At 42.6% G+C, this 20,902-nt stretch overlaps 1 protein-coding gene across 3 annotated transcripts in view; it reads right to left on the minus strand.

Annotated features, from left to right (window-relative positions):
• Positions 1–20,902, minus strand: part of znf407 (zinc finger protein 407) — a 170,975-nt gene that overhangs the window by 39,827 nt on the left and 110,246 nt on the right. For all 3 annotated transcript variants that reach the window (XM_030072076.1, XM_030072078.1, XM_030072077.1), the window contains exons 7-9: positions 18,146–18,229; positions 16,339–16,459; positions 9,607–9,785 (exon numbers count right to left, since the gene is read on the minus strand). In XM_030072076.1, coding sequence (XP_029927936.1) covers positions 9,607–9,785; positions 16,339–16,459; positions 18,146–18,229 — 384 coding nt within the window. The remainder of the gene's footprint in view (positions 1–9,606; positions 9,786–16,338; positions 16,460–18,145; positions 18,230–20,902) is intronic.

The following is a 20,902-nucleotide window of genomic DNA, read 5'->3' on the forward strand; positions in this document are numbered from 1 at the left end:
TTGTGTTTGAGCTGTAGAGCCCCCACCCCTGCACGTGCATAGAAGTGCATGCACCCACACACACATGCACACAAACACACACACATGCACACACACACTCACTCCACCAACAACCCATGCAACAATCTCTCATTAAAAAAAAAGCGCTCACTTTAGATCCTCGTCTCGGCAAATACATACCACAGAGCTCGGCTATGGCAATACAAAAGTTTTTTTTTTTCCTCCCCTCTCTCTCTCCTATCCTCCTCCTCCTCCTTTTCTTTTTTCCTCTTTTTTTTCACAGGTGTCAGAAGATATTTCATGGCCTGTGCGTATGTGTGAATTTGCCACACCCCTTTTGAGTGCTAATTTACCCTTTTAGGTTTAATCTCCCCGTGAGTGGCTTTCCTCGCCCTTTAATTAGGCTATGGGGAGTCGACACCAACACTAAACACACACGCTTAGACTTTGAAGCGCACACACACACACACACACACACACACACAGAGACACACACACTCAAATACTGTAAGAAACACACTCCCGGACTTGAGACACACTCTTGCTAAGACAGTCCTCATCGGCCCTCTGCGGGCCTCTTTCACACTCTGGCTCCCCTCAACCGCACCAGTCACCGAGACAGGGCCGAAAAAAGGGAGCAAGAACAAGAAAGAGGAAAAAAGTGGGATATTCTGAGAGGATCGAGGGAGGAGGAGAAGGAGGAGGAGGAGGAGGTGGTGGTGGTGATGGCTAGGCCGAGCATTTCTTAACTTTCCCCATTTCTAATTTGTTCATCAACATCGCACGCTGGTGGTGGGACGTGCCTGCAAGCGTCCCGAGGATTTCATTGCCCAGATTTCAGTGGAGGTGGTGCGGGTGACCCGTGCGTTCCTTCGGCCCTTGATTTATTTTTCTCAGATCTGTTTGCAGCAGGTTTAGCCATTGTTAGTGATCCTATCTTTCTTTCTTTCTATTCTTTCTCTAAACAGAGCGTTCCTTCCCGAGGTGAATTTTTCGGTTTCGATCCGTGCGCTGAGACAGAGCATACTGGAAAACTCAAATAAACTCTGGTAGATGGGGTGAATCTACAGGGGCTCACTTAGCAAAGATGGTATTCTCTTCTCTGCTGACACCTAAATTTGTGATTAACGCTGATATGACAAGTGTGTTTTGACGTAAAACTTCGCCTTGTGCAGCTTTAGAAAGTGAGATCCAAGTTCTTTATTGCAGGGATCCCCTGTTGCAGTGCGCCCAATTCTGTTTCTTTTTGATTTTCTATTGATGAAGTCTGAGTTTCTCATTTCGGTGTCTGTTCAACCACAGTGACTATCGCTGCCAAACCAGGTCGTCCTCTATTTATTCTAAACAAGCTACTACAGGAAGTATACAAGGCATCACTTCCTGTTCAAGGATTTTTCCCAGGACACCAACGTTAAAACGTTCATGAACTACACATGCTTGCATCACCGCTGTGTGCATCAATCAGTGACACACAGTAGAAAAAATGCACATCTATTCACAAGGACATGTAACTCAGTGTGACTTTCTTTAATTCCCCGCAGATGTCTTTTCTCTCTGGACTCTCATAGTGAATCGCCTCCCCCCTCTCTCCCAGTGCCACCTCTTCAAAACACCACCTGTATCAGTGCTGACTACATGCTGAAACTCCACTCCTCCGTTTCAACCCCCCTTCTTTTTTCTCTAAACAGACCACAAAATTACCCAAACAAAACTGGGCACTAAAGAGGAAAATACAATAACAGCAGCAGCGAAAGTGGCTCGTTATGTTGGAAATAAGAGGGCACTTAATTGGGGTCTGATAGCCTAATAGGCAGCCCCTCTGATTACCAACTCTGCACATTGGCTTAAATTAGCCCGCTGATGAGCAGCCAGGGGATTCAATTATGCTGGGGGAGAAATAAGGGGCCCTAATAGGCCACTGTATCAGGAAGCATGGGACTGGGCTGGGCTAAAGCACTGGTAATTGGTTGTTGAGTTGGGGAAGTTGAGCCTGTTGGTAATTAGAGATGCCGAGACGTTCAGAGAGCCACCGAGCAGACGACACACAGCGCCTAGCGAGACGAAGAAGAAGGCAAGGGTCCTCGGCACAGCTCAGAGGGCAAAGGTCACGGCAGAGAGCTCGGAAGTGCACTTTGCCCAACGAGGGCCGAGATGGAAGAAAACATGTTGCCACTCGGAGCTGTGTTGACTCAGAAAAGGTCAAGAAGGGGCAAGATGGGCTGCGAGGGAAAATCAACAGTGTGGCCTTGTCTCAATCTGCTTTCCTCTACAATATCCGCCGCTGCTAACTTATCTCTTCACTCCGGCTCTCAGGCTCACCTTCTCCTTTCTCGGCGGCAACTGCTTCTCTCCTCTTTCTCATCTCCCTTCTCTCCCTCAGTTCCTATTTTTCTTTGTTTGTGCCATTTTCCTTTTCTTTCTTCCGTCCTCATCTCTCCTTGTCTCTGTCCATCTCTCCAGGCTGGCAGGCAGGAATAGCTGTTAGCTGTAGCTGGGTATGTACAGTGTGTCTGAATGGAGGAAGATGGGGGATTGAATTATGGATGAGGCTTTACAAGAGCCGGCGGCCTGTCTGGTCCCATATTCACCGTCCCATACAGGGAAAGCAGTCCTGCCTGCCAGCATCCCCTCCATGCATCACTCACAGGAAGTGTGTGTCTGTGTGTGTTTTTGTGCCTCCATATATGGATGTCGCAGCTCACCCCAACGTCTCAGACAAAGACTTATTTTCTTGTAAACATACAACAGACATGCTTCCCTGGCCAAAACGCCGTCTACTTTGATCTTGTCATCATCAATCCACGATCACAGAAAGCCTGTGTGAGCTCAGATATAGGCTGTAATATTTTACACATATTATTCAAAATGATTGCCACTGTATATGAATCAGGAGCCAAATCAGGTAATTGAATTAGTTCATCCAAACCTTAATTTGGAGCTGCAGCTTTTATAATATTTTAAGAAAGCTGTTGCCTCTTAATCTATATTAGAAGATGAGATAACACAAGCAGATGAAAATTTGGCTGAATCTTTTTTGCTATTTTTTCCCCCAAGTTTAGTAAGGTTAGTTTTCACCTAAGCAAGAGTTGGGACACACAGCAGAGTTTACCATTGTTTTTTTTTTTTTTTTTTTTTTTTTTTTTTTAAATTAAAATAATGAATATCTGACATCTTTTGTGTTTAGCTCTTTGAAACCCAAGAGCCCATATGTGGTCTTTTTTTTTTTTTTTTAAAGGTTTTATTTGACTCTCTTAAGGAAATTCACTCTATTTATTCTTACTTAAAATTTTCAAAGTGTTTTTTGTAGTTATTTTCTTGTATTTATTTATTTATTTATTAAACAATTATGCTTAGTAATTTTGTGATTTTCTTGTAATTCATTTTTAAATAATGCATAGTAATAATTATATATATAATATACAATATAATTATAATTGTAAAACATATATTTTTTTTTAACAAATTTTTTTGTTTATTTGTTTTTGGTGATTTTTTTGTGTGAGGGGTATTTTTGTGGTAAGTACATGGTAATTCTCTATAATGTGTTTGAAAAAAATCAAGTGACTTTTCTCTGGTGTCAAAAGGTTAAAGTATGTTAGACGGCAATTTGTTTGAGCCTTGTTAAAACTGGCACAGACCCTGGTTTTAATATGGCATTCCAGAGGCAAAAACATGCCATGCCGTTTTATGACCTCAGCAGCCATCAAACTGCCTCAAACTGTCTGACACTACCAGAAGTCGGCTGGAGGCTCAAACTCAGGGCAGAGGCACGTAATTGGCCATCAATGACCCAATCTCAAAACGGCACTGGACTGCCAATCGTCGTTCATAAAGTAAAAAAAAAAAAAAAAAAAAAAAACTTTGTGAAGACCTCAAGATGGCAAAGACACTCAGTGCAAATGTGGCCAAACCTCGGGAGCAGCCAGTGCACTGCTCCTTGTCTGTCTCCATACTGTATGGATGGGAGTGTCAATCAAGGCCCTGAATGGCCACTAAACGGCTGAGAGGAGACTCTCGGAGTGGCGCCAAGGGGAAGGGAAGGGAATGAAGAAGAGGAGGGAACAAAAGGCCGTTTGTTGTGGCTGATGTGTGATAAATGCAGCCGGCTGGGGGAGTTTTCACGCTCGTTGGAGCAGGTCATTATGCAGGGAAACGCTGCTTGCTCGGCCCAGACCGGCCCTGGATCCTTTTGCTGAGACGCATGCAGGCAACGGTGTGTGTTTTTCCCTAAACTGCTTAGTGAACCCACTGAACACACACACACACACACACACACACATGCACACACACAGAGAGACACCCCTCGCTGCATGTCCCCTGGGGCACACTCACACTGAGCAGCCGCTTCTCAACTGTAATATCTCAACCAAGACTACATGTGGAGTGTGGAGATGGGAGAGAGGAGGCATTCAAACACAGAGCAACACTCCCAGAGAGGAACATTTAGAGGTGGGATGAATGGACAGGGGGAACGAAAGGGGGAGGGAGAGGGAGAGAGAGAGAGAGAGAGAGAGAGAGAGAGAGAGAGAGAGAGAGATTACATAGCCTTGGGTTTAAAACAATCCAGTTCAGTCCTGAAAGAAGGCATTTGCAGGGAGAAAAAAACGGCCCGGATAATACAGTGGGGAAGCTGAAAGGTGTTTCCCCATGGGGCAATACTCCAATTAACACCAACACTGGCCTGAGCTCAGCTTCAAGTTCATGCATGCAGTCTTGCTGAGTTAAATTAGCATTTGTGTAGCAGGGGGTGCAGGATCGGCATGCACCAAGAATAATGACAGGCACAAAGATGACACTTGTGCAAAAATTGTCATCAAGATGTTTCAGAATGTTTCAGGCCGACTTTGCCGATTTGAAGTCCCACTCATGTAGACAGCAGATGAGGAATCAGATATATTTTACTTTCAATGAATGGAAACTTTGAGTTACACTGCAGACGCCAACAGCAATATGAACTGCAACAGCTGAAAGATTCATCCCATTGTGCACTTCTCTTTACTGGGACAAATAAAGTACTGGTGGGAAATGGATTATATCTTCAGTTATAATGTTGTAATGTTGTGTGACTTCTCTTATGTCTGCAACTCAAAGAAGCTAAATCTATGCTGTAGAATGTGCAGTTGAAACTGAAAATACCATCCTATAGAGCAGGAAGACTTTTTTTTTTTTTGTTAGTGCTTGTCACATGAACACAACATAAGGAAGGTGACATCAAGATGCAGGTTCACCACCACAAATGCTGACAACAACCTACTCCTATAGGTGTTTTTCAAAGTATTAATGGCACATTGTTTTTTTTTCTACCACAACCCCCCGCAACACACACACACACACACACACACACAGAAATGTGTCACATGTAACACACTGTTATTAGAAACAGATGTTGATTTTATCGCCGGTGTCTGTGGCTTCTTTCACAGCGTCAACATGGTGTCATATGCGCTGGGATACCAGGACACATTTGCATGACATACACACCTGTCCTCCGCAATCCACACTAAGACAGCACGCCGCTGTAACACAATACGCAAGTAAAACTCGGGAGAGTAATGTTTCATTACACGCTGAACAGAAGGGGAGGCAGGGGAGTGGGGGCAGACAGATGCATAACTTAAGTAAAAGCCATTGAAATGCATATTTGTTTACAGATTTGTGTAATAAGGAAAAAATATATGCAAACAAATGAATTTGCCTGTGGTTGTAACCGTGTATTAAGATCATCACTTACAAGGCCAGGTCTCCCCTAGCCCTCTACGGTAGCCATCCATCATGCATTATTAAGGAAAATAGAATCTGCACAAAGCAGCAACAATGCCTTGAAGAAGTTTATTTTTTTATTTTTTGGTGCCAGGCACGAACCGGCAGATCTGAGCACTCAGCCGATGATGGCTAATTACAACGCATTTGATCGCTATGCCCGCAAGATCCGCAATTATAACCTTGGTTAAAAATTAGGGAAATATTTCACAATTAAAAACAGTGCAATGAAGACGCTTTGACAATGCTAATGGCGACAACCCACCTGTGTGTGTGTGTGTGTGTGTGTGTGTGTGTATGCGAAAGAGCTGCTTAAGGCGCTGAACAGGACAGGAGGCTGATTTAACAAACCCACTGCCCTCTAACCATGGCTGACCTCGCTAGAGGGAGACAGCAAAGAAAAAAGGAAATGTACCATTTCCCAAGACTGCACCAATCACTGCATACTTCCAGGACTGTAACTAGAAAGAAAGTTATCATAGAGGGGTAATTCAGCGAAGTCGCAGGGCTCGGAGGTACCTGTAGCTCTAGCTCTGCTGCAGTGCTATCTATGCTGAGATCACATCGGCACCGCCACTTCTTTCTGGCCTATCTTGCTGCAGATCTCACACGGAAGACAATTGTCATTACCATTTTATTAAAATGTGTCCTATCAGCAACATTTTCCCCCCATGTATCTAACCGCCTTTCATTTTCCCTTCTTTTTTTCCCCCCCTTCTAATTCTAATCATCATTCCCCTCCATCACTTGCTGGGTCTAATTCCCTCTCTTCCTCCGATTGCAAAGGACCTCTGCTTTCATCCTTGAGAAGGGCTTTAATTCGAAGTGCGACGCTGAATAAAGAAGGGAAAGGCAGAGAGAGAGGGGAAGAGAGAGAGAGTGATATGGAGAGACAGAGCAGCGGCAGAGACGTCCGGATGTCAATCAATCCGGCGCGAGGGGCTGCGAAGGCCCGTGACTAGGGTGCGTTTGATCTGTGTCTTTCAAAGGAGGAACAGCGGGAAGGGCCATCACAGACGATTTGCCTCTTGCTGCCGGCCCCGGTGCCACTCTGACAGAGAGCAATCACAAGCAGGTTAATTCAACATCTACCTTCTTAATCTTTTTTTTCCCCTGTCTCTTTCTTTTGGTCTTGTTCTGTCTACTTAGATGAAACGTTGCTCTTTCCACCACCACCCCCACCCCACCCCTTTCCTCTCTTTTGAAAGAGGGAGAAATCACAAGTGCGCTTTCAGGGCGTATTCAAACCTTCTATAGTCCTTTGCTTTGGCATTAATCAAGGGAAGAGTTGTTGCTTTGTTGCACTTACACACTGATTTGGTTGCAATTCACATGGCAAAATTTTATATGAACTGTAATGTACCAACAAAAGACACATGGGAGCAGTCACTTCATTCAGGAATTCAACGCAGAAAAGGATTCTCTTCTGTAGCATGAAAGGTTGGGGGATCAACATCAGCTACATTTGTCGATCATCACGCTTGCTGTCACTTTTTGGCTCAAGTGACATGTGGCATGTGAGCAGAATGGGAATTAGAGTTCTTCAAGATGATGTCTTGAAAATGATGCCCTGTTTACTGGAAGATGACATGGCATCTCGCGCGTACAATTCATCCTGAACCCATACATCAGGACATTCTTCACTCATAAAGCTTCCTGTAGTTGGATGGGACCGTGGTCAGATTATGTTCATCCTCAGTACAAGGCTCAAGAGTTGGCTTGGAAATAAAAGTACTGAAAAATCTCCTTCTAAGCAAGGACTGGGTACGATCGCAGTGTTCTCAGATGGTCAAATGGACAGAGGACAGAAACTAAGGCAATGAACAAACTAAAACATGTGTAAGAATGTCCTCAAACCTGTGTGAAGACCAGCAGAGAACAAGGGAAATTGCGGGGTGAGAGGCTACAATCAGGCATTAAGGTGTGTTTGGGTGAGAGGTGAAGGGGTAGGTAAGAATATGAAAGTGTCCGGTAGGGTTAGGGCCAGATATAGGAGGTGGGGGTGAAGGAGAATAGAGCCGAATAAAGTCCGTCCTAGAGTTTGGAGGAGAACATGGATTATGCCAATAATAAGTCTGTTTTAGACATACAAAACTTTAAGAGTCAGCACCTAAGGACTCAACCCAGACCCATTCAGTCTCAACAGGAAACAAACCACAGTCTGGCCAGATCTATATCTCTCCACTGCATAGTTTACCGTACACCATATTCCAGTAATGTCCCTGCCTGGCCTCTCTCCTGTGGTGCCCCCCTCCAACTCTGCTGCTTTTATGTAAGGTCAGAGGGATAACAGGATAAAGGCTGTCCTCTCTGCTCCTCTGAAGGACAAGCACTCTACCGATTGGATTTGGTGGCCTTCAAGGACAAAGGAAGAACACTGGGATACAAAGGAGCCAATACAGAAGGAACAAGATTTCATCTGTCTCTGTGGCCTGAGTGATTGGCAGGGACGGCTAGACCAGCAATCTTTGAGTGCTGCCTCTTTGTGGCTGCTTGCCCTCCATCAGCGGTGAATAGGGAGGCTTGATCTACCAACAAAGACATGCCCGAGTATTCTGAGAGATCTGACCCCTGTGGAATAATAGAGCTTGGGGAGTGTTGAAGGTGCAGTCAGGTGGTGGTTTATCCCAGCATAATTATGTAATCAAACTTTTGTTAGCGTGTTTGTTTATGTTCATGCATGGATATATATTAAGGCGCATAAAATAAGGCGGGGGACTGGAAAGCTGTTGGTATAAATCCCCCAAAAAACGTTTTGGGAAAATGTGGAAAGTGATTATTGAGGTGCCATTGAGTAATGCATTTAATCCCCAACTACTCCAGAGGAAAACTGTGTTTGGACTGGTCCGCCTCCAGATGTGACTCTACAAGTGATTGCTGAACTAGAACATACATACATAGTGCTCAGCCGACTAGAGATGTCATGTTAGAGAATTTTGAAATGCTTCGAATGGTTCTGAACATCCAAAATAGTGTTTTGAAATGTTTCAAACCTCCTGCTTCAATGTTGTCTACTGGCATAAACTGTCATTACAGCCACATGATGATGGTAGTCCTGGGTTCCTGTTTAAAATGTTGTGCATGAATACGTTCTCACAATGCATGCGCCTTTGGATCAATCGATTTAACAACTGTAAAACAAAGAGCTATAAAACGTTTTGTGTTGTTGTTTTTTTTGTTTCAACTGCGAGCAAGTGAAATGGAAAAGCAAATTCATTCAATTCATCCAGTTAATTCATTTTCCCTTTTTGTCTTTTAACAGTGAAACACAAAGCTATGAAATTGCATGAATCACATTTCTATTATTGTGAGCCAGTAAAACAGAAAACAAGATCGCTGCTTTGTTGCTTTCAACGTGATCAGATAAAAGACGCAAATACATGAAGTAGCCACTTTAAAAAAAAAAGGTCACTGTGGCAGTGATGTTTAAACTTGAACATTTTTGAATGAAAGCTTTGACAAATAATTCATCTGACATACCATACGATGATCTTAATAGTTACCATTCAAGGAAAAAAGATAATTTATGCATCTTGTCCTTTTTTCTTTTGTTGGCAAATCAACCAATTTGACCACTCTTCTCAGATTTGGGATGGCCCACCAATTGTGAAGCTTTTGGCATTGCCACCATATTCGTCTGTCACGTGACTGGAGTTTTGAAACACTAGTCGAACCCATTCTCTAAATGATGGTTCAATCTCCTGCCTTGAACTTGACATCTGTACAGTTAACCCGTACAAACACTATTTCACATTTCGTGGTCATTTTCAACTAATTCCAGACATTTCAGATCTTTATATACAGTAGCCTATGTGCATAAATACGCATGTAGGTACTGTTTGTTACCTGCATGTAGGTAGGCGAGGTCTGGATTCTCAATGTCAGGGTGATGCTCCTTTAGGTGGTTGCGGAACTCAGTGGGGGAGTTGGTGGCGAAGTCGCATTTGGGACAGTTATACATCTTAACTCCCTCGTGTTTCCCCGTATGGAGAATGTGCTTCCGGATGTTCTCAGCACAGTTGGATCTAAGGGAGACAAACAAAGATAAAAGGCTTCATTCCTTTTTGAATAAAAACAAAGATTAAAAGATGAGAGAGTCATGAGGGAGAAAATACAAGATAAATGGTTGGCAATGTTCCCATGGAAGGTCTGCTGTACTAACATTTTGTTTTGTTGCAATGATGACAAAAAAAAAAAGAGTTGAAGTCAAGCTGGGCTTTGGAGCTAAGGGAGCAGGCATGTTTGGACAGACTCTCAAAGCATTCATTGACTAAATACGCCTCTGTGAAATAGACCGGCGACCAAGCAAAGGCCTAAAAAAGACTGCTTTCACAGACAGCAAAACACAACTGGTTACACATATTTACATGCTGCAAATTCTTTGATCTTCCGTCATGCTTTTACGGATCTTTTAGATATTTTCTTTCCTTACAGTTGTTCTGTTTAGTGTGTAATGGTGCTGGAAGCAGTGGGTGACTACTGCTGTGAGGCTGCGTGAGTGTGTACTGGCCTGGTGAATGCATTAGAGATATGTCTGAAGATGCCTATACTGCTGTATGTATCTTGTGCTGTTGCATGAAAGGTATGGGATTAGTGGTAGACTTTATGTGTGTGCGTGCGTGTGTGTGTGTGTGTGTCTGAGCAGGTCTTTTGGCTGGTCAGATAGGGCAGGCCAAGCAGTGAGCTACTGCAGGGTGTAGGATGTAATGATGTCAGCTCAGAGAGTCACACACAGCCCCCTCCTGATTAATGATGCTGCCTGACCTGCTCCCAGGCCCTATCTAAACCTGCCCACGGACACACACACACACACACACATGCACACACATGCAAGTGAAGGACTGGATGGGGGAGACAAGCATGTGCACATACTGTACATACATACACAGACATGAACAAACATAAACCTTGGTTAATGCCAAACAAAAATAAAAAAAATATATATATATCTCACGGGTACAAAGCCGCACATATACAGACATGCACAGAGGGATATATGAAGCAAACAAATCCATAAAAGCGTGCACACACACACACACAAACACACACATAATGCATCATGGAAGCAAGCATGTGCAGTGTAGAACACAGTTTCATACACACACAAACACACAACATCATGTGCTGATGGATGGGGCTCTCGTGCTCGGTTTGGACCTGACATTCTCGGACAGTATAATACGCAATTACTCTCCCTTATCACCTTGGCCGGGACAATAAAGCCTCACGGTGCCATAGCTCACGCCAGCCAAGGAGAGAATTTGTTTTCACTTTTGCAGAGACACCTCTCTCCATCATAAGGCCACAGTCCATCCCCTGGCCGGCTGCACCGGGGCCCCTCCTATGGCCTAAAAACACACACCGGGCCCTCACTGGACTTTATTCATGCTGGAGGAAACACTTAACCACAGCCACTGGTGAACAATGAGGGCTCTTCACAAAGCTGAGGACTGGCTGAATGTTATTTTGCCACAGTGCACTCTCAACAAAAGGAAAGCGAGCACTTTTTAAAAGCAATAATCAACAAGATCCTCATATAAATGTCTGTTCTGCCATTCTCTATAACCTAATGATATAAACACCATATGATTCAGCCTATATCCACTTCATGAAAGCTTTTCTATTTGCTGTCATAAACGCTTGGGGGCAGTTTCCCAGACAGGGATTAAGACTAGTCATAGACTAAAATGCCATTTTAACCCTATAAAGCCATTTGTATCATACATGATACACGTCATGAAATAACACATTCTGTTTTCAGTTTAATCAATACTTGACCAAAATACTGTTGTATACCTTTGGACACTTCCCCTGTTCACCCTGGACCATACATTGGCACTTCAAGTACTGTCATATATGATACAGCAGAAAAATTGCATGTAATAACATATTTTTTGAAAAATCTTTTTTTTTTTTTTTTTTTTTTTTAATAGGATAAAATAAAGGGTTCAATTTTCAAAAAAAAAAAAGGAATTTCCTGCCAATTCTTTCATAGTTCAGGCTTTATAGGGTTAAACTGGAATAACTTTCTGGGTCATGGATTGAAATAGTTCCAGATTTATGTTAATCTAGATTTAAATGATCTGATTTCTGAGTCAAAGGTTATATTATTATCAGCGCTGAAGAAACAGGACGTATTAATTACACGGGCAAAGGAGGTAAGTTACTACTGTTTTGTTGGTGGAGAAACCATATCCATTCCCTGTTTCTCCTCCAATTCCACACAACTCTAGGCTTTTTAAAATCTTGTCCAGGTTTAATGAGCATCATTGACTATTTGGTTAAATTCACTGGATTTCTTTCAAAAACATTAGGAAAAAATGTGAACACAGATGACAAACACATTAGCAAGAAATGGCCCCAAAATTAGCGGGACTCAAACCACGAAAAATATAGATCTGGTACATTATCACTTGAAACTTAACCAATGATTCCAAAGACCAGATGTAACTAATCTTGAGTTAAGACGTGTTTTGAAAGACATTTTTTAGTCTATTAGTAGCTATTCCAGATTAAGGCCTAGTCCTGTTTTAGTCTAAACTATGTCCTGGATTGCATCCCTTGGTGTTTGGTAGGTCTTTCCTGGGAAAAAAGCACTGATGCACAAGAAGTGATGTGCTTTTTTTTTTTTTTTTTTTTTTGAGTAAATAAGACAACTGCAAAGTAGCAGGTGCAGCAATAGCTGCCATAGCACCACCTACACTATAAGAAACGCCAACTTCATCAACAGAAACTCAAAGCCCCACTTTGGATACAGACTTATACCTGATCTACAGTGCAGAAACCTCACAGCGATGAGCACTTACCAGAGTTATCACCAAAATTAAAAACACAACAAACAAAAAACAGGGCCCTGAGGATTACTACTTCAAATAAAGACAGATTTCAGACCACAATTTCAGACGTCTGACAAAATCGAATGCATCAAGTCCACGTATTCAGGACAATAGGAAAAAAAAATGCATGATCTACCTGTGGTCGAGCCATTGACTGATGGTGCATGTAGACATGTGTAAACCTGAATGTTTACACATTTTCTCAATCACTAATCCAGCTAATTATGTGGTACATATTGTTTTGATTACATTGTTATCACCCACCACCAGCATAACAATAACAGGCTCACAGACGCATCGTGGCCACATCTGTTGACTGTTTATCTAGAGAGAGAGTAAGAAAATCCATATATTTTAGGCATAGAGTGAAAAATGCTCAAATGCTTATGAGTTACCGTAAATCATGGCGCTAAAAAAAAATGCATTTAATGGTAAAAATGAACTGATTTCTTATTCGGGAGCAGTAGCATAAATAGATAAAATTTGCAGTGAAGCTAAAAGGTTCTAAAGAGAGCGCGGGTGGATTCCTAGGGGGGCCATGCTATCTCTCAGATATGGTAATGGCGTAATTGTCATATTAAAACAACACAACGTGCGTTTAGGAGTCAGCAGGTGTCACAGTTAGTGAAAGCCCACACCAGCCCTCCTACTATACACCGTATTAATTAGTCCAACACTGTTTCAACTTCCTCCCCCGTCCACACACTCACCATGGGAATCAGCCATACTGACGCTCGACGGATACATCACCCCATCTCTCTCCTCTCTCTCTCCTTTTCACTCTTGCCTTTATTTTATCCATTTCCATATTCCTCCTCCCGACGTGCGTATGGTAATGGGAGAGGTGTAATTGAGAGGCGCTTCGTTAGAGGAGATTTAAATGTGTGTCTTTGTGTGTGTTAAGAGTTGGGGGGTATGCATGTGTGTGTGTGTGTGTGTGTGTGGGGGGTGGTATTTGGATCTTTGGTGGCTTCTATGCCAAGGAAGCCCAGTCATCATCATTAATGCCTCCCTCCTCTCTCGTCTCTCCCTTCACTTTACAAGGTCGCCGGCCCCCCTGGCACCGACGCCGATGCGAGTCCTCCTCAAAGCCGCCATCACCTCAAATTGAAAGAGTCTATTTTCCTGAACAGATTGAAACATGAACGGCGTAGCATTCGATAAACAATAGTAGTCCTCGAAGGATGCTAATGCGGCAGGAGTCAGAGGCTAGATATCAATTAGACACTTTAAGATGCCACCGTGGCTCTAATGAGAAAAAACTCCTCACTGTGAACAATAGAAGTCGCTTAAACGCCGAAGAGAAGAAGTTTTGTCGGCCTGCATAAATAGGCGGAGAATAGTCGAATAGACGCGGTTAATTGACAACCCAGGACTCCCGGTGCAAAATCATTAGAATATTTACCACTATTCCCTAACTATAATTATCTCCCTCAATTATCTATCTCTGTGTGAATAATAGATGAGTGGCATTTGATACATCATTCACTCCCCGCTCATTTACATGCACTCGAGGAGTAGCCTTGATGGAGAGAACATTGTATCAAGTGGGATCCATAGATGTCATCTCCATCTCCCGATATGGTTATAATAACAGTGCAAGTCAGATGTGCCTGCAAACCAGGCTAAAACAATTGCATTGTCAATCGCAAAGCCGCCTCAACTGATTTGGACCTAAATATCCTTTATGACTGCATCATATTTATTTTATAGGCCCGGCGTACAGTGAAAGGTCAAAAGCGCCGACTCATCTAGTAGCTCCTTATCTCCGCTGGGCCACCAGAGACACCGGGGGTTCAAACATGTATTCATAGTGTAAAAGCAGGGTGAAGGCTAGGCCCCTCATGGCTGTCTGAGGCCCCACATTCAATCCCTCATCCTCACATTAGTAGGCCGGCGGGGCTCTTCCCTCTCCCCAACCTCTTCCCTCCTACCGCCCATCCACCCCCTTCGCTCCCCTCTCAACCCCTCGGCACCCCCGGGGCCACCAAAATGTTAATTGGGCTTCTAATTTGCTGTTTCATTTGCCACAATCTGTAATGATCATTTAGTTTCAGCGCGGGAACAATGGGGCCAAAGAACATTTGGCCCATTCCGGTCTTCCTTAGACACTCCGTAAAGCTTAAAATATATAGTATCTATTGCTTTAGATTATTAGATTATTAGAGATTAGGTTATTAGAGCTGGACCAATGTACTGGTTGTCTATAGGGCTGAAATTTGACTTTTATTAAATATCAGATATATGCCAGTTAGAGATACTCACCTCTGGTATGAAGACATCATGCAGTGTTTTTTTTTTTTTTTTTTTTTTTTTTTAATAACATATTTCTTGCAAAATAAAGAAATTCTATAATGGTTTTCCATGGAAAGCTTAACTAATTTACTTCCAATACACTTGCCAGACTTTGCTGTTTTTCTTGTTGTTGCGATTATTATTGAATTTGAAACTGAGCTTGAATTATTATTTTTTTTTTTTTGATTGAAAATGCCCAAATTTAAAGATACTGAATATCAGGTATCAGCAGCTTTAGTACAAAAACACTGACCTTCAAACCCCATATCAAAGTCTGAAGATACAGACTGGAAGCTGCTTTTCAGTTGTTTGACACATGGAATAATTTGGACATCAGCAGAAAATGTTGTCAATTAGCAGCTTCAATCCAAAATATTGGCATCAGCAGCCTTCAAAAAAACCAACACATCCATCTTTGATTTCTTGTTGACATTGACAAGAAACATCTGTGGATGGCTTCTGGCATGACTTCAAGCCTCGCGACTAAAATGTCATTAGCACAAGGTGATATGATCCTTTGATAATCGCAAAATAATGGCCTAACTACAATTATTCCATCTTGGATTGCGTTTTTTTTTTCTAGGTCAGATTGCATGCAAAAGACAGATGAAATGAGCTGAGTGCCACCACGCAGTGGAGCAGGTGTGGAAGCAACCACAATGACTTTGTCACAGAGGGGAAAAAACGAATGAAGAGTGCATTTAAAACCAATGATGGGTTTGAGATCATTCCCTTTCACACCCTTCTGCCACAACCTGAGGAGGAGGAAGAGCAAGATGAGGAGGAGGAGGACGGGAAGAAGAGAGAGAGGGGGAGAGAGAGAGAGAGAGAGAGAGAGAGAGAGAGAGAGAGAGAGAGAGAGAGAGACAGAGTAAGAGAGAGAGGATGGAGATGTGCAACGCCAGCCAAAACTTTTTCAATTTCACCGACAATTTCCTGTGTAATTACTGATGTGGTATGATGGTGTTTTAATGACAGGGACCTGCCAGTGACAGTAGTGACATTGTGTGTGTGAGTGTGTGTGTGTGTGTGTGTGTGTGTGTGTCTGTGTTTGGAGAGGTGGGGGAGGAGGGGGGAGGGATTCTGGCTGGGCCTGTTGATGATGGCAGAGTGATGAGATGGAGCCGTGCTGTGGAGATTAGACCTGTCTGCCCTCCACCACTCCCACCCAGCCTTCACACACACACACACACACACACACACACACACACACAGCAAATACACACTTACACAAGCCACTAGCATTAACAATGCCACTCTCCCTCCCTGCTCCACCACCCCAAACCACCCTACAATGCCACCTGCTATCTCACTATCACACTCACACACACACACACACACACACTCTAACTCCCCACCCTCCCCCCGCCGATCAACCCCCCGATCATCATTGCCACGGTGGCGGCCATCAGTGCCTCCGAGCGTGGGCAGGTCAATGAGCCAGTACCTGTAGTCGCACCAGGGGCAGCGGTATGGTTTCTCCCCGGTGTGAACACGCTTGTGCCGCGATAGGTGGGACTGCGTGGTGGAGGCAAAGTTGCACAGCTTACATTTGAACGGCCTCTCTCCTGGGAAAGACAAGAGATGGACAAGCATGATGAGAGTGGTGTGAGAGCGAGGGTATTTGTGCACAAATAAACACACAAAGTGTTCTCTCCAATTGATTTTAAAGGCAATTTAAAACCAGAATGCGGAGGCAAAGCCGGCACGAGCAGCTTTGTTTCTGTCAGAGCACAGTTAGAAAATGTTCAGGAAACATCAAGGGAAAGTATGAGGGAAAAAAAGACACCAGGAAATTGATTGTTGAGGGACATGGAGTCCTATTTTGTTTAGTAAAGCAGATAAAACGCATATTGTACTAGGCCTGCTCTGTACTAATGGAAGAGTGCTTCTGAGCACAAAGAAAGCTGTGATTACATGATGAATAAAACACCTAGAATTACCCTATTTTAGACATTTTAGACATTCTTCAAGGCTTACTTTTACACCATTTATTATGAGACTTTTTGTAGAACTGCGGATAGCCTTATATCGCTTTACCTGCGTCAGTGTCAATGACTGGCCTGTCAGTGTGGCGCACCGAAAATATGATGGAGACTCCTCTCTAACCACAGCGAGTGAATGTCATTTTATTGCTTACACGAATGAGGTTGTGTTTTCTTGACAGTTTGTTTGTCTATCTGTCCACAGGGTCTCTCGAAAACCTAGGAATGGATTTTCTTGAACTGTTATTTCAAATAATGTCCAACTGTTGTGACAAAGTGCTGAACAGCTTCAGCGGTGGCTGCCTGTAAAACCTCAGCCGTGCCTTAAGGAGCTGCTACCTGAGAGAAGTGAGGGTTTCAGGTGAAAGCTTTAGTTTGCTAAATGATATTTCAGAGGATTTTCAACGCTGACAAGAATAAAAATCGAGGAAACACTGGCATTTTTGTCATGATAACAGTCAAAATCCAGCATGTTTTGGCAGCTTGAAGCAATAAAATATTGGTATAGGCAGTCGTCTTCCAAAACTCCTATCAGTCAAATTCTGAAGAGCAGACACTGTCAGACAGGCCGGCGCTTTCATAGCAGCTGTATGACAACAGATTTGAGTATGCAGCTAAATCAGTGGAATTGACACTTGTCAACACCGGGGAAGCGGACAGAAATTGGAGGTTTCGGGGGTAAAACGGCATAGAATCTGAGCAGCAAACAAAATGAATTATGAAAACCTAAATGAATATTTATAACAAGATTCTTGATCCTTGGGCGCCTGCCAGACAACAGTTAAGAACAGTATTTGTTTCACTATCCCAATTTCCAAAAAACACTCGTTATTGACAGCCTATCTGAAAAATGCAATTTCCCTAAGCGACAGAATGACATGGTGAAATGATAACTGAAATTAAAAATCTCAGATTCAGTCATCCATACTGGTACACATGCCTATCACTGACAGCAGCGCGTCATACTGACGCGTACGTGCCTGCATGCGTGTGTGTGTTTGTATGTGTGTCCGTGTGCGTGCGTGCGTGCATGTGTGTGTGTGTGTGATAAAGACAGAGAGATAGCAAATAGGTGGGTAAACTGTGCGTAAATATATTATGGCTGTGCAAATCCTGGAGTGTCAATCAAAGTCTAAGATGATGAAGGTCCATAAAGAAAACATCTGTAAGTCTGTTTGGTTATAATCAGTATACACATATGAACAATAACGCATTGTTTCAGTGGGGTGTGTGTGTGTGGGTGTGTGTGTGTGTGTGCATGCTTTGTACCTGTGTGTTGCCGTCTGTGTTTGGTGAGGGCGTGTCTTGTGCCTCCTGCAAAACCACACAGGTCACACAAGTAAGACTTCTCCCCTGTTGAGACAGAAAGAGAGAGAGAGAAAGAAAATGAATTAGAGGCATCAAGGACAAAGGAGAAGGATCTGCAAAGTAAAAGAGGAGAACAAAAGCAAACAATGATACCTCACCAGATCAGGATAAACACTTAGCAAAAACATAAGAAGATAAAAGCATGAGATATTCTTTGTTCATTATTGCATTTATCTATTATTTTATCGTCTGTGTGTTTTTCAAAAGAGACTAGGAAGCAAAAAAAAAAAAAAAAAAAAAAAAAAAACATAAAGATGACAAAGAAAACACACATTACTCAGTCACACATTCCAGCAACTATTTTAATTCTACCTTGGAAACAGGACCAATTTGAAAAAAAGAAAACACACAAAAAACAGTTATGAAAACACAATATTTCAAATTACACACTGACAATGAAAGTTCTCAAACTATAAATGGGCAGGCTAAGTAGAGTGACACCAGGATTTGAAATGTTTATGTTCATCAAACCCACTTAGACACACTACAACAGATGTGATGAAAAAAACAAACATATATTACGCCTCTTCTGTGTGAACCTCAGAGTGGATCAAAATTATGTTGACAAACTAGAGGAAAAAGTAACGCGATAAAAAATGAAATAAAACCATTCCACTAGTCCAATTCACAACTTTTTATGAAACTGCACAATTCATACCTTTCGTGATAGTGATAGTGAATGTTTTATTTCGGTCATTTTCAACTTGCAAAAATCAAATACACATGAATAGACAATATCTTGTGCACATATTTTTAAACAGTAAATAATATTTCATTTCCTTTCAGTGGAGAACCAAAACAAATACATATATATACATATATACAAATAGACACAATAGACACTGACCGAAAAGGTATAGGCTGAAGCCTTATCTTATTTTGCCTATCCCTCTTACATTACTAAGCTTTCATCAGTTTTGTTGGCTCTGCATTGATTAAATATCATAGAATATAATAAATCTATCAATATCACCGTCTAATTTTAATGGGAAAAAAACCCCTGCAAAAACTCAGTACTGTTATAGTTAACTGCATGAGTGCAGTGCAGGGTGCTGCTGTTAAAGAGCAGAGGTCAGTAGTGATTCCGTGGTTAACTAAAAGTTTTTTTGTTTTTTGCTTTTTTTTTTTAATCAATACAAAACTATTTCATACTATTTCATATATACTGACTATTTCATACTTTTTATCTCGGCCAGGCAGCAGCAAAGAGGGGATATTGTTTGTGTGTGTCTGTTCATGTGTGTATCTGTCTGCAGCTAATCTTGCATACTACTGGGCCTATCAGCCTTTCTATGTTCTGTGCACAGTTATGACTGTACAGTTATGACGGTATGATTGAGGACCAATCCAGTTTGCAGAGATTCAAAACCTTTGAAAATAACGCCCTTCTCCCAGTGTTTTTTCACCTAAGTTCAATTCTGCAGCTAATCTCACATACTATGGGACCTATCAATGTAATATGTTTTGTCTTATGACTGTGTGATCAAGGACCTCTTGTGGTTGTGGTGATTCAAAACCTCTGAAAAACGTGTTTTATACCATAATTGAGTGCTAACTCCTCAGCTTTTTGGTCTGAGCACCAGAGAAGGGGAGATGCACAGGCAGTGTCTCTGTATTTTACCTTCTCCTCGTTGGTGAAAAAAGGGGTGGTGTGTTGCTTAGGGCCAAGCACCGGAGAGGGGGAGATACACCTGGCAGAAATCTGCACTCTTCGAAATCCTCAAAACCTTAAATTTTGCTTTATCTAAGACATTTTAACGACTTGCCGATACTCCGTACAGAGATATACATTATATAAGGTAAACATGCAATGTGAAGGAGAAGGTTACATTAAGTTGGCAGAGAGAGAGAGGAGAGAGAAGGGGGGAGAAAAAGTGTGTTAACAGATGAGAGAGCGGATGATGGGAACAAGGAGAAAAAGACAGAAGAGAAAGAAAGGATGGAGCGAACAGATGAGCTGCGGGTCTAGTTGGTTAACAGATGAGGCGAGCAGAAGTCACAGATCACTAGTGTATATCCATCAGAGCTCTCACAGCTAACTAATTCCTCCAATCAGATGGATCCGTGTAAATATGTCAAATGGGGGACGGGAAATTGCCAGTGTGGTTTATTGACTGTGATAAAATCTGAAAAGCACCGCTGAACATAATTACATACTTGTCAGAGCCATAAAAATTAGCTTTATTATCAATGGGATGGTTTTGTACAACTTCATTTGGGGGCGATGCCTTCCAGATGGGGAGCGTGGAGAGCTTTTTTACACTCCTCCTCTCTTCCCTGCATCTGGCTCTGTCATTAACAGCATGATGTTCTCTCCCTCTCTCTCTCCCTCTCTCTCTCTCATTGCAAATAGGCAGCCACACACTCCTGCACGGGAACATTTGCATGGAGACGGACCCAGACGAATGCGGGTGCACTAGTCGCACACATGCATGCACATGCAAACACAGGGACCCATGCACACACACACACAAACATGCACACGCACAGCATCACATGCATATGAGTGCACATCTCTCCCTCTTTCTCTTTCTTTTACGCTCACACACACTTATGAGCACATGCATGGAGACAGGCCCACATGATTATGGATGCCACAAGTTCAAACACACACACACATACTGTGCAGCCGCAGTCAAGATCACCATCACTTAAATA

Source organism: Myripristis murdjan, chromosome 16 (genome assembly GCF_902150065.1).
Source record: "Myripristis murdjan chromosome 16, fMyrMur1.1, whole genome shotgun sequence".
In the NCBI taxonomy this organism is placed as follows: Eukaryota; Metazoa; Chordata; class Actinopteri; order Holocentriformes; family Holocentridae; genus Myripristis; species Myripristis murdjan.